This window comes from Falco rusticolus, chromosome 2, assembly GCF_015220075.1.
Source record: "Falco rusticolus isolate bFalRus1 chromosome 2, bFalRus1.pri, whole genome shotgun sequence".
Taxonomy (NCBI): Eukaryota; Metazoa; Chordata; class Aves; order Falconiformes; family Falconidae; genus Falco; species Falco rusticolus.
In genome coordinates, this window is record NC_051188.1 from 29,262,413 (window position 1) to 29,275,953 (window position 13,541).

General features: G+C 41.7%; 1 protein-coding gene across 4 annotated transcripts in view; it reads left to right on the forward strand.

Annotated features, from left to right (window-relative positions):
• Positions 1 to 12,164, forward strand: part of DHRS12 (dehydrogenase/reductase 12) — a 30,855-nt gene extending 18,691 nt beyond the window's left edge. Inside the window, exons 6-11 of one of the 4 annotated variants that reach the window (XM_037377444.1) lie at positions 3,497 to 3,558; positions 4,333 to 4,437; positions 4,992 to 5,082; positions 6,439 to 6,576; positions 9,156 to 9,313; positions 10,252 to 12,164. In XM_037377444.1, the coding sequence (XP_037233341.1) occupies positions 3,497 to 3,558; positions 4,333 to 4,437; positions 4,992 to 5,082; positions 6,439 to 6,576; positions 9,156 to 9,283 (524 nt within the window). In that variant the 3' untranslated portion in view covers positions 9,284 to 9,313; positions 10,252 to 12,164. The other 3 variants (XM_037377443.1, XM_037377442.1, XM_037377445.1) reach the window with 3 other exon arrangements.
• The last annotated feature ends 1,377 nt before the right edge of the window (positions 12,165 to 13,541 follow it).

Here is a 13,541-nt window from a genome sequence, read left to right on the forward strand (position 1 = left end):
GGTGTACTCACAGCTCCCTGCAGACTCGTAGCTCATCTGATCTGAGGTGTGTGTGAGAGAATGGCTGCGGCTTGAGTTTCTGTCATGTGAGTAATTCAAAGTAGCCTGCTGTTTTCCACAGGCACTCAGACCTGTGCAAGAAGTGGGCCATAGTCCAGGAGAACTGTTCAGACAGAAACATCCTGCTCCCAGTTGCTGTGTGTCCTAGAGGGCTCTCAGTTCCTCCTCCGTGGTGGATACAGCTGCTGAGGAACAGGCACTAGGAAACGTGGTGGCCTCAAGGCTGAGCATCTCTGTTTACAGAGTATCTGCTTGAGGCAAGGACACACTTTTTGCAGAATCCCCCTGGAGTAGTGGCAGTTCTTGTTTTGTGGGGAAAAAAGGTCTTTGTTTCTGGTAGAATCCTGAAGGTCCTCTCAGAGGAGGGGCATGATCATCAAGATACTCAATGCTTAATGCTTTCATTGCAAGGCACATCGCTGTTGATCATCACCTTTTCCTCCATGCACCTTTGTGTTCACTTTTGGTCTTTTTAAACAATTTAGAAAACCAAAACCAAAGGAAAACTCAAAAATTCCTGTATGGTTTAAACACAGTGATAATTAAGAAGTAATCACATTTTATAGGCTTTACCATTTTTAACTAAGCTCTGTGGGAGGAAGTCTCTCCTTTAACAGGCAAAAATTATTTTTGTGTCAAGGAAGCATACTAGAACGCTGAAGTCTTGATTTTGGAAAGGCAGATGTCCAGTACACTGATATTAATTATCAGTTATTAGCAAAAGGATATACAATTTGGATGTTGTCTTGATTTCCTTGAGTCAGGGAAGAGGGAAATATAGTTTCTTCTACCATATCAGCCTTGGTTTTCCTTGCAATTTTTTTTCTTTTTTTTAACTAAAAATACTAAAATTTTCCTTTTTTGCTTTTTTTTTTTTACTGGTAATGCAGTTCATGTTTTTATAAGGACTGTGGCAGGCAACACATTAATCTGCAGCTTCTTCTTTTACTTAGAAATTCATTTCTATATTACTGCGTGCTGCAATACAGCTGTGCTTGGCAAAATACATGCCATGAGGTACGTGGCTGTGCCAGGCCTCTACACTGCTGCACTTAGCATTCTTCCTGTTTGTTTAAATGTAACTATCAAACTGTGTGCCAGCTTTTGCATGAATAAAAATGTGGAGTTTTCAATTGATGATGATGTATTTCAACTAGAAATATACCTTATTAATAAGGTATACTTATTCTACTATTATTATACTAAATTTCTTGTCCAGGCTGTTCTGCCTGACAGACCAAGGACAAGGACATATAATATCTAAGTATATTTGTTAAAGTACTAAGGAGTTTGTGTTTGAACACTTCAAATGGGGACAATAGTTGGTGAAGTATTTAGTAGCTGGAGAAATTAAATGTTTCAGTTTTAATGCCTGATGCATCACATCTGTGTGTGTTTTGAGATACTAGTGCTTAGCATAGGAAGCTGAGATCAAAACTGGTCTTTTTGGGCTCTGCCTCAAAGCAAATTTGCAAGTGGTTTTGTGGGGCAAAAAGATGGAGTGCTCTGGCTCTGTGGGATTTACTGAATTCTTAATGAACTTGAGAAAGAGGGGAGATGCTGGCTTTGCAGTTACTCTGTGATTTTAAATAAGCACATAAACTTCTGACAAGCTGTAGCTGCTATAAGCAGGATTTTTGGCACTGAGTATTTCTCTCATCCAGCTGGAAAACAAAACAAAAATCAGTTGTTAGTGAGGCAATGTTAATGCATTCATCTTTGCATCCCTTTAGAACTAACAAATCAACATGAAGCCCTTTAAAAGCTTAAATTAATCTGCAGGACAGTAAAATGAAGCATCGCCATAGCTGGTGCATTGCAGCTCTGCCTTTAGGAGATGCAGCTTATTTAACCAAAACATGATGTTACTTTGCATTTGAAGGGTCAATGACAAATCAAAATTTAATCCAGGCTCTCAGCTTGTACTGAAGTGATTTTTTTTTATATATTTTTTTATTGCATCGCAGCAGTCTCCCGTGACAATCAGCAGTAGTTCTTGTCCTAATGATGTCATCGTTCAGTCTTCCCGCCTCTACCAGGGGAGATTATTATTCACTGGCAACTGCCTTTGCTTGCGTTTTCTGCTGAAGACAGGCTGTGTTTACTCATCTGCTGTGCATTTGCTTTGTTTGATTTGCCAGGGTTTTACATATATTGTGTGCATATGGATGTTCCTCTGATTATATAGAGAAAATGAAGACTGCTGTGGCTGATGGGGGAACTGAATGGTTTGTTCACCAAGCATGTAACATGTTTCATTTTGGTAGCATATTTATAAACATGCTGTATTTTAACTGGGTGATCTCGTTGCCTCTGTGGAAGTGAGGTTATAAAGACACATGCTGAAGTCCTCATGTCTAGTGAAAAACATGGCCTCAGTAGCTCATGGAAAAAGTTTATCGCTGACATAGAACTGTTGAACTAGAGCCATTTGTGAAGAGATAAGAGAGAAGTATTACACTTGATGCAGAAACACTAGACTAAATGGGGCTAGATTCACTTTGAATGAAGCAATTTTTAAAATACGGTTTAAAGGGAAAAAAATTAAACATTTCTGAAGAGACAAAACCAAACCCAAATCCCTGTTGTTGCACTTGGGCGGGTGAAACATCACGAGGTGTGTCTGAATCAAATATACTAGCGTTGAACAATGTTTTGAATAACAAACTTTGCTGGTCATGGTAACAGCTGTAATGGAATATATTTGTGTGGTGTGTGCGAATCTATGCTAAATGAACACGATCAAAGTGAGGAAGGACACAGTTAAGTTTCTGCAAGTAATCTTAGCTCAGCCTTGGGCATGCAACATTAATATTTTTCCCCCTAAGGATTCCTTATCTTCTGTAATAGTCATGCTGGGGATTTAAGAGACAGTTTTTGTGTGCAACACAAATCAAAAGTGTCAGTGTACTCTAAGTGATTTCACAGTGTGAAGGCAAAAATGGGCAAGCCTCAAGTGCATATGCAAGGCTCTAAGAAACACAAGCGTGAAGCACAGTTTTCTTCTCTTGTTCATGACCCAGCATAGATACATGTATATTTACCACACGTGGAGGGGAAATGCATTCCCTGTTTCTTCATTGGCATCACCCCCACCCCCCACCCCACCCCCCCAAGGAAATTCTTATCTGATCTATTTTGCCTTCAGAGTCACGGCTGAATGTAGTGAGCAGTTTGCTTTATGGGTACAATAAACATAAAAGTCTATAAAATAACCGATGTGCCTTTGGTAAGTATGCAGCAACGAGGGCCACTACAGGTTGAGTTGGCATATTGCAGGTAAAACAGCGGGGGGGGGGAAAGAAAGGTATCTTCATTAAATTCAGATCAATTTTTGGAAGTAGACTTTGGGTTTTGGGTTGTGATGGGAAGGGCTGGGAGAGAAGAAAGCTTTTTTAGAAAGAAAAGTTGATGTTGGTGCTTCTCTGTCTTTTAGGAACATACATTCTGACAACTGCCCTGCTGCCTCTCCTGGAAAAAGAAGCTGATGCCAGAGTGGTGAGTCTGCTATGCTGTTGAAAAGCAGTGTTTTACTGTTCTTACTTTCTGGTTTGTGACAGCATTTCTTTGACTGTGCTAGCAATACAGGATTAGTTATAATGCTGTAAGCATCTTGAGAATCCTCTGGGATTTTGCTAACAACCTCCTTCTCCAAGGTAAAACTCCTGCCCACAACCCTCCACCCCTCATTGCAAATCAGAGTACAAAACGCTTCCTTTGGAAACTTCCCCTTTTACTTTCCCTGGGGCAAGGCATCTCCTGCAGTGTAGTGCAAAATGCCTGTAATAGGAGTACAGGCTTAAAAGAACCTCACAGGTCTTGGCATAAAGTAGGACAGTGGATACTTCTTTTTTAAATGAAATTTTCGAAGTTTTTGTACAATCTCTTGTTTCCTAATTATATAATTCGATAATAAAAATATATAATAATTTTAATAATTTGATAAATGCTAAACATATAAACTACAAATAGTGCTATCCTGCTATTTTCTTTCTCCTGATTACTTTTCAAAAGGAAGGAGCACAAAGTTCCCTGGAGGAGTCAACACCACTTTGAATGAAAATCACTTTCTAAAAATATTTTTTCTTCCACCTCATTTCCAGGTATGTTCCACACATGAGCACAAGCATAGTGCTAAGAGCGTGCAGAAGAATCCTGCTCCCTAGGGACTTCCAAATATGGCCTGAAGATAACATTGCATGCATGAGCAAAATTGTGGGGAGTTCCTGGTTTTGCTTTTCATTCATTTGCTTTTCATTCATTTGATTACAGATAACTGTCTCTTCTGGGGGCATGCTAGTTCAAAAATTAAACGTATCTGACTTGCAGTCAGAAAACGGGACATTTGATGGAACTATGGTGTATGCACAAAACAAGGTACGGTCCATGGTTTTGAAAACAAAGCCCAGCACTTGTTTGCTAGGCAGCTTATACCATCTGCTTTGCAAAAAGCCTGACATTCACTGTTGCTTTCCCATTGCATCCAATTCGTGCAGAGATGCACCAGCAATAATATTCAGGAGTATGATGGCATGCACCTGTGAGTGCATACCATCTTGCACAGAGAACATGGCTAGACTTGAATTTGATTTGATATAAGTCTCAAGGGGGAAAACTGTCTCGTGCTGACAAACACTTCCTGCCTTCTTAGTTCTTACCGACACTCTGCAGCAAGTAGACGTGGTCAGTAAAAGCAGTGTAACCACTTTAAAAAGTAAGCTTGTGGCCAGGATATGGATTGCAATGACCGTGGTGGTCTCTGAAAAAATTATCCAATAAATTCAATCAGGATGAGCAAGGGTATATTTTCTGCTCTATACAAACATCCTGGTATTTACAGCACATTGGTTGTAGCTTATCTCCCTGGGAACTAACTTGGTGGGCAGGCTATTGAACTTGATACTAGTCTGGCTCTTTCTGCTCTGTCCTAGAGACAGCAAGTTGTCTTGACAGAACAATGGGCAAAAGCTCACAGAAACATCCATTTCTCTGTTATGCATCCTGGCTGGGCAGACACTCCAGGTAACATCCGCTTGACGCTATAATTCTTTTTAGTTTCTGGATTAGTCTAAAAGCAAAGAGAAAAGAAATTTTCTGGTAGATTTCTCCAAGAGGTGCAGTGATGTCTTGGCTCCCGACTGGTGTCTGAAGTAGTTTTGTACCCCCTTGGTAGCTCTGTTCTGTACAGTGTCTGCTATCTGTCTATATCCAGAGAATAATAATGGGTAACGAATGGTTCCAGCCCCGCACAAATGCACAGCAGAGCCATAGTGCTTTAAGCTAACCTCTAAGTTACATTTGTAGTGGGACTGTTAAACACACAGAGCTTCTGCTTTTGTAAGTACCAACGTGCAGACATTGGGAATTTGCAAGGGCATAGAGGAAAATGGAGTATGCACCACTGTGCAAGCCCTGTTCCTCTCCTTTTCCTCTGAACATTTACTGCCATCAAGAAGCAGTGTTTGGCCAGACAGTCCTCTGTCTGAGCTGCAGCTGTTCTTCAGTGACTGTGTCTCAGCAGGAAGGCCAGCATCAGTTATCCAGTATGCGGGGTGCATTCTGCAATGTGTTACCAGCCCCTAACACCCGAGCTTTGGATGCAGACCAGCAGTCTGATCTCTAGGTCTTTTCTAGGGATGCAGTTCCCCAGATTTGCTTCTGATGGCAGAAATATTTTCCCTGTCTACTTTATACTTGAAAACTGCCCTTTCCAACTAAATAACCTAGTATTTATCTTTCTTTGAAATATATTTATTTTTGCAGATCAGATCCTCTGTGAATTTCAAACCTAATGAACCGTAAAGGTATTCCACCTTAAAGTTCAAGGACTCTCCAACCTCCAAAAATAAACAGCTCAGGGGATGGGCTTTCAATCATCACCTGTTGGACAAAATAAAAAGAAACCAGGGTTTAAACATGAATTATGTAGTTGGTTTAGGTACTGTTCACCATACAGGTTTTAAATATAATGCTGCAACTGGTTTCCTAAAACTGTTGAGGAAATATGGGCTAAAAATCCTGTTAGAATACTCGTTTTTTTGGTATTTCTGTTTCTCCCACGTCTTACATCTTTGCAGTTTAGAATGGAATAGGCTCAGAAACCTCTCACTGATCTTATTCTCAGCTCCTGCTAGTTTTATCCCTGCAATTTGACCCAAACAAACAACTGGTGGATCATCTGGCAGTTTAGCACTATTCCACCACAAGTCATTGTAGCCCTAGCTATGGGGAAATACTTTTTTTCTTTCATAAACTCCTGAGATGCCTTCTCTTTCTCCTACATTCACAATTTCAATTTTAAGCTGCTTTAAAAAAAAAAAATAAAAAAAATCAAAAGTCTTGCATGGCATACCACCATTCTGGTGTTATTTCTTCTAGCTGTGAGATCATCAATGCCAGATTTCTACCAGAAGATGAAGAATACCCTGCGCACAGAGGCCCAGGGAGCTGATACTGTTGTATGGTTGGCAGTAGCATCTGAAGCAACAAAGTTACCGAGTGGCTTATTCTTCCAAGGTAAGTTGGCATTGTTTTACATTGCGAAGCAGCGGAGATCCCTAAGCTGCCTGAACTGTAGGATCCCTGTTGGAAGGTGATGAAAGGTCAACCAGCCAACCATTGTTCAAAGGATAAAGCATTTCTTCAAATCGTTCCAAGACTAAAGGTTTAAGTGAGCATTGTGTAACCAGAGAACAGCTGTGTTATGTTCCTGGTTTTGTCCTCTGAAGTAGCTGATAGAGACTTAAAGCATTTCTTTAGGGAGGGTTGGGATTTTTTAAATGAAAATGGCTGTACACAGGTCTGTGCCAAGGTAAAGTGAATCACAGCAGTCAAACAGCATCTTTTATGATGCTGGGAAACTAGCATCCTTCTCACAGAGCACTGGGGGTTGGCTTTGCTTTGACAGGCTCTTCTTCCTACTGTTTCATGCTAGTTAAAACTGCCAGTTCCCCCTTTCTCCGGTCCTGGGCAGGGACTTGAGCACAGTGGCATTTCTGGCACTCTAAGCTTAGGGAATGGAAAAAATAGGGCAGAGCCTTTCTTTTCTCCCAGGCAGATGACAGACATCTTAGTAGAAGCAGCTGTAGGCATAGATGTCTTAATGGTCACGCAGGTCAGTCCAGAAGGAGAAAAGAAAGCGCGGGTTAATTGCTTACAGAAGCCCAGTACTTTTGTTGGATGTGGCACTCAAATCCTGATTCACTGAATTTCTAGGCGGAGCATGCAGGAAGCTCAGACCCTGGTTCCAGAGTTGGTTTGACTTTGTCCCATCTGCCCCCTCCCAGGTAGTCACAGTGTTGTTTGACAGATATTTAACCAGACCTCTTTCATGTCATCATGCGGTGCATGCAGAAAACCCACATCCCAGCTAGTCAGTCTTCTTTGTAGAACCAGGCTTTGCCTTTTTCAAACTCCTATCACCTTCTTCTGGTCCTAATGCTCCTGCTCAGTTGCTGTCTCTCTAGGTCATAATTCCACCAGGCTCTTGCTTTTGGTCTTTGTCTACCCCCAGCTTCAGTAAACAGGGAACGTGCCTTGGCTCTTCAGCTATAGCTATTGACTCTTGAGAGCTTTGGCCTTGGCATGACTGCTCTTGAGGCTGCAAGAGAAGTCCTGTGCCTATGTCCTGTGCTTCTCAAAGAGTGAGGAAGTCAGTTATTTCTCTCTCCTACTGCCCTTTGGAAGCCACAGCTTACTATGGGCTGCCTTCAGGCTCAGTAAAGGACTTTGTGAGCAGGAGCACTTTACCACAGAGTCTGCTCTTCTGGTCCTTGACAGCCATTTCCTGAATCAGTCACACCTTCCCTCCATTTCCTCCATTCTTTTATTCTGTTCCCTTTAAGTGCAAACCAAAGCCAGCAATTTTTTTTTCCTGAGGAAGAAAAAAAGGAAGTGAGAACATGACTCGTACAACCAGAATTCTCTGCATCTGCCAAAATAAATAAAAAATGTTTGACAGAGTTCTGCTTTCCAAAGACTAGAAGCATCTTCTCTGTGATTCTGAACTTGGCTTTCACACATAGCTCCCAAACTTTAGCACGAGCTACTGGAAGCAGGTAGGAAGCAGTTTATATTCTGTGTGACAGAGAAGGGAACATTCCTCTGAGTGTTTCCCTCTCCTCAGTTTTCCATGAGCAGAGGTTTCATGGCTTGTGCAGCCAGTTACAACATTTACTCTTAAGAGAGCAAACAGCTTTGCTCCCCTGGGAAGCCCGATCTGTTTTCAGAGAAATCTGCTGCCCAATGTTGCAACCGCTTGTTCTTTTAGTCTCAGCTGGCTACTGCAGAAGTTGGGCTTATTTAATAGACTAACAGTGCTGCACGAGTGCTCTGACTGTTGTTTCATAGACATCTGAGAGCACTGTTCTAATGTTCCCGGGCTCTAGATACCAGGTTTTTCAGAGAAAAATCCCTTTGAGTGGATGGTGATACAGCTATATTTACACAGACTGAGGAGTATGAGATTTGGAAAACCAAGCAAAGCATCAAATGGAGCAAATTTGGTCACACATCTTTCTATTGGATACATGTTACTTCAGGCAATTGAGCAATTAGCTGAAGTTCTTTAGCATTTAGAATTTAGCTGTTATTTTTAAGGATGAAAGTAAGTATTTTAAGATTGAAAATAATCCAGACTACAAAGTCCCAGCTGGAGAATTTGTGTAGCACCAGAAACTTTACCTAGGAGGCAAGGAAAAACTTGCTGCCAAAGCATCCTCTGCCTGCAACAGCAATCTCAACTTCTTGGCCTTTGTCTACAGGAGTTGGACTAGTGACAGAGCATGTGTAACACCGCAACCAGTCCTTCCTTCATCTATACTGCCCTTAGCTGCAAATGAGGTCTTGCTCCCCAGTCTAAGTCATGTTTGTCTAAAGGACAATCATTTTAGTTCCAGGAGACAAATGAAATTAGTTTCATTTCTGGTTTAGAAGATATACTTAACTAACATTGTTTACAGATACCTAGAAGGTACATTTCATGGCTTGCAGACCATCAGGTATGTTTTGGCCCTATAAGGCCTTGCAGAAAAATCTCCAGAAGAGGTAGTTAAGTGTCACCATAAGGATTTTTTGTTGTTGTTTTGGTCTTCCAGACAGGCAACCAGTCGCTACGCACTTACCCCTGGCAAGCACCCACAGTCCACCTGAGGATGAGGAGAAGCTAATGGAGGTGCTGGAAGAGCTCTCCCAGAAGTTTAAATCTACTTCTTCAGGAACTTAGTGTCACTGCTGATACAGTAAAGCTCACACAGTAACAGTACTGTAGCGCAGAGGGGAAGCAGGATGTCATAGGCCTAAAATAAATTAGGTTCAGGTTTTCACATCATGGGGGAGAGCGGTGTCTGTGCCATTTTTTCTTCTGCTGTGGAGATTCTCTCCCATTGTGAATATGCATATGCTGTGTCAAGACACAGTAAGGTTGTGTTCTTTGATTTGGAAGAAAAATTGGAAGGCATTAAAATAAACTCTAAGGCTTTCTGAAGTTACCCGTAATCATTTAAAACACCACAGAGAAATAGAGGAGTGTACCTTCAGTAGCCCTTGTGAAGGACTTCACGAAAGTAGTAGTAGATGTTTTAAACAATGTTTAACCACTCTGTTCACAGGTTGGTGGCTTCCTTCACTGTGTGGGGGTGACTGGGCTCTAACTTGTAACTGGGAAGGCAGGAACTCTTGTATTGCCTGCTAAATTTAAATGGAAGGACTCCTCACGGCCTTCAGTTTTATAAATCAATGCTGGTATGCAGAAGTGATCTGCTTCCTCATGTTTAAACAGAAAGAATTTAGGAACGCTGCCAAATGCTTTCCACATTATGAAGCCAGGCTGAATATTATCCCATTTATGTCAAGACCCCATGAAGTAGGATGTTTCAACATATCCCACACCCAGGCATGGCTGGATCCAGTGGAGAAATGGCTCCATGATTCCAGGCATGAAACGAAGTAACATACTAAGCTGTATGTGCTGACCACTTCTGTGAAAGGCCAAAGGGAATTGCTTTATCATTCTGAATGGATTAAGAGGAAGAAGGGAACAGTGTGGGGCACAGGTTCTAGAGGAGTCCACCTCCTGACAGGAGGGCTGTATTTTGTTTGGAGCTGTTCCTTTCCAGACACAGAAGATGGGATTTGTCTTACCTGACCTGTGGACATTTGAATTACTCATTGGGATTCTTATTAAATCAGTAGAGAGAAAACTGGCTTTTTCACAGTAATTTACTGGATCTAGTTTAAGAAACAACACCTACATTCGTGCATCTTTCTACTGATGGTGAAGACAGTCAGCTCAGACCAAGACATTCAGGTGGGATTTATTTTGTGTTACATATTTCATGTTTACTGCAAAGCCAAGGCTATCAACAAAAATAGTGATAACACGTTTTCTCCTGAACTGAGTGTGTTTGCTAGCAAACTGCATACAGAACCCACCAAGCTGCACTGTTGTTTTACACAAGGCTGCAGACCTTAGACACAAACGTAACACAGGCATTCTTGAGCCCTCTGCAGTGACTGGTAGCTAAAGGCCCTGCTGATGGGCAGAAGAGAACTGTTACGTCTGCTTTACATATTTTAGTTTCCCCAAAGTTATCCTGCTGGCTGGCAGCATTTACTCATTATACAAAGACATACTATTAAGCATCAGTTTAGAAAAAAACTTTTTTTTCCAGCCTATTATCAGTCTCCTTGGAAATAGCGGCTTTACTGTCAGAGAGGCCCTGAAATAAGTTTTCCCATGATAAGCAGTGCTGAGACAAGTCGGCTGTCACAGCTCTTCCTGAAGAGGCTGGATCAGCATTCCAATGATTGCTTCATTTTAGAAACTTAACTCCTCACGCTGCAGTAAAAGAAAACAACAGCAAGGCTTGGACAGATGTTTATTTCCTAGAAGTCCGGTGTTAACATTTCGTATGGTTCAAACTGTTAAATACAGTTGCTGAAAACAAGAATGTGGCTGGAAGCATATATAGTAACTACACTTCTCAATCCAGTAGCCCCAAGGACTAATAAAAACATTTGCATTATTATTTAAGTCAAGTTGCTTCTCAGCTCTGCAGTATAGAAGAGAAGTTTAATGACTGGTATTTAAATAGTTCATAAAAATAACCAATAGTGCACACATTATATATATAAAACATTTTAGTCCACATTCTATATTGATGTATTTGAATAGGCTATTATCTTTTTAGTCACAGCTTAAAAACAGAGTCAAAGGTATGAAAACTGCTTTAATCAAAGTTTGGTCACAGTGTAAAAGAGCCAGATACTATGGTTTAAGAGCACTTGTGATTTAAAAATAATTAAAACACAGAACAGCAACTAGAAACAAAACCCAGAACCTCCCACACTTTGGTATTGCGGTCCCAATGATGCTTTATTTCAGCAAGAAATTTATTTCCCACAAGAGCAAACGCAGCATGTAGCTGTAAAGCCAGTGAGGTGCTTTGTGTTAATGCAGTTTAGAATGACTTGTACCTGCATGTAAGCACGTTCTTTTAGTGCCACCTATGAAATTTTAGGGGCAAGAGAACAATGGCGTTTAGTGACAGATGACCAGAAATAGAAGGTGGCACAAGTTCTTGCTCAGCAGTGCATACTGAGGACTTCAGTACACATCTGGTGTCTAGGAGCCAAGCAACACGCACAGCAGCTGTTCTTGCTGCCCCTCACTTTCCATACTCAGCCCAACACTTGTGTCAGCTTTCAGGCTTATATGACTCTGACCTCAGTTGTTTAATTATTCACATTCTGAAGGCTTTTGCATTTTTCTTCATTTTTTGAAGTCACCTAGTTGGAAGGTTTTTGCTCTTGGGGATTTTGCACAAAGAAAGAGGCATGTAGCGTCACAGACCACATATAAAGTCATGTCCCCACGGCCTGAGGGAAAGACAGGGCCCAGCAACAGTGCAGTGGGCACTGGCTGCAGTGATGCAGGGGCTGCTGAAACGTTTCTCAGTCTTGGGTGAAAATGTTAGGAGGTCAGTGTAATAGAAAGCAGGCAATTTTGTCAACTGCCTTTCCTCTTCTCCCAAGTTCCATTTCTGGGCTGTGTTTACTCTTCGTAAAAAAAACAAAATAAAACAACTTGCGATTGATTAAAGGTATATACAATTGTCTGTTGCCTGCCTCTGAATAGCAGGGCATTCCCACATATACCTCATTATTTTGAAGTAAACTGTAAATACCAATTGCTTGTAAATACCAACACTCTCCAGCTTCTTTGCTGTCCTGACTCTCCCCCCGGCTTACACTGTTCCACTCCCTGGGAACAAGTTGCAGGCAGGGACGCCCCTTCCTGTTCAACAAGACTCAGGTGGGCTGTTTGAACATGCCCTGCCTGGCCTCAAAGAGGGGAGTTTTGCTATAGACTTCAGCGTAGACAGCCTTAAGTCAGTGCTGAAAAACACAATGTAAACAATTTATTTGGTGGGACACAGTCTTCAGCCAGACATCTCAATTTTCAATTCAATTACTAATTGTATTTTTGGAATGCCAGAGCATTTTTTAAAGCCACAGCAGTAGCAGCAGTACTAGTTTTCATTAACCAATGTTTAACTCAAGTGAGCAGAGTGAACACGCATTCAGTACTTTCAATACTTAAAAGGGGCTTATGAGAAAGATGGGGACAAGCTTTTTAGGGCTTGTAGCAATAGGACAAGGGGTAAGGGTTTTAAATTAAAAGAGGGTAGATTTAGACTAGATATTAGTGAAGAATTTCTTCCTGTGAGGGTGGTGAGGCACTGGCACAGGCTGCCCAGAGCAGCTGTGGCTGCCCCATCCCTGGCAGTGCTCAAGGCCAGGCTGGATGGGGCTCTGAGCAACCTGGTCTGGTGGAAGGTGTCCCTGCCCACGGCAGGGGGGCTGGAACTAGTTGATCTTTAAGGTCCCTTCCAACCCAACCTGTTCTATGATTCATTCTATTATTTCAGAGAACAACCTGGTAGTCATTGACTCCAGTGGAAAAGGGTAGCTATAAACCAGTTCAATCTTTCAATCCCTTTTGCCCATGCCCTTCTTCTACTCCCTGTGTGTATTGCTGTCTCACACACCCTGGAAAAATAAAGCACCCCTTCTCATGACACCAGATCCTACTTATCTAAAATTAGTGCTGGTCAGCATCCACCCACTGTCTTTTTAAAGAAGCTGTTATCACTTGGATGGCAGCAGGAAGCTTCAGATCTCTGAGCTGAGCCAGGAGAATATTTCCCTGTTTGCCCACCCTAAGGCTTACGTCTTTTGTTTTGCTGAGAGGTAATTCTGGGTGCATTTGGGCAGACCCGGTGACTGATGACAGGAGATAATTTTGAAATGCAAATAAGTTGACTTGAAAACTCTGTTCCTGCAGTCATCCTAACAGCACTGATCTAGGCAATGAGAGAAAGAAGGCATTGTAGAGGCTGGGAGTCTGATGGGCAGCAAGTGTAACAAAAACACTTTGGGGAGTAAAGCAACCAAATCAAAGAACTTCAATTTGTGAAGTA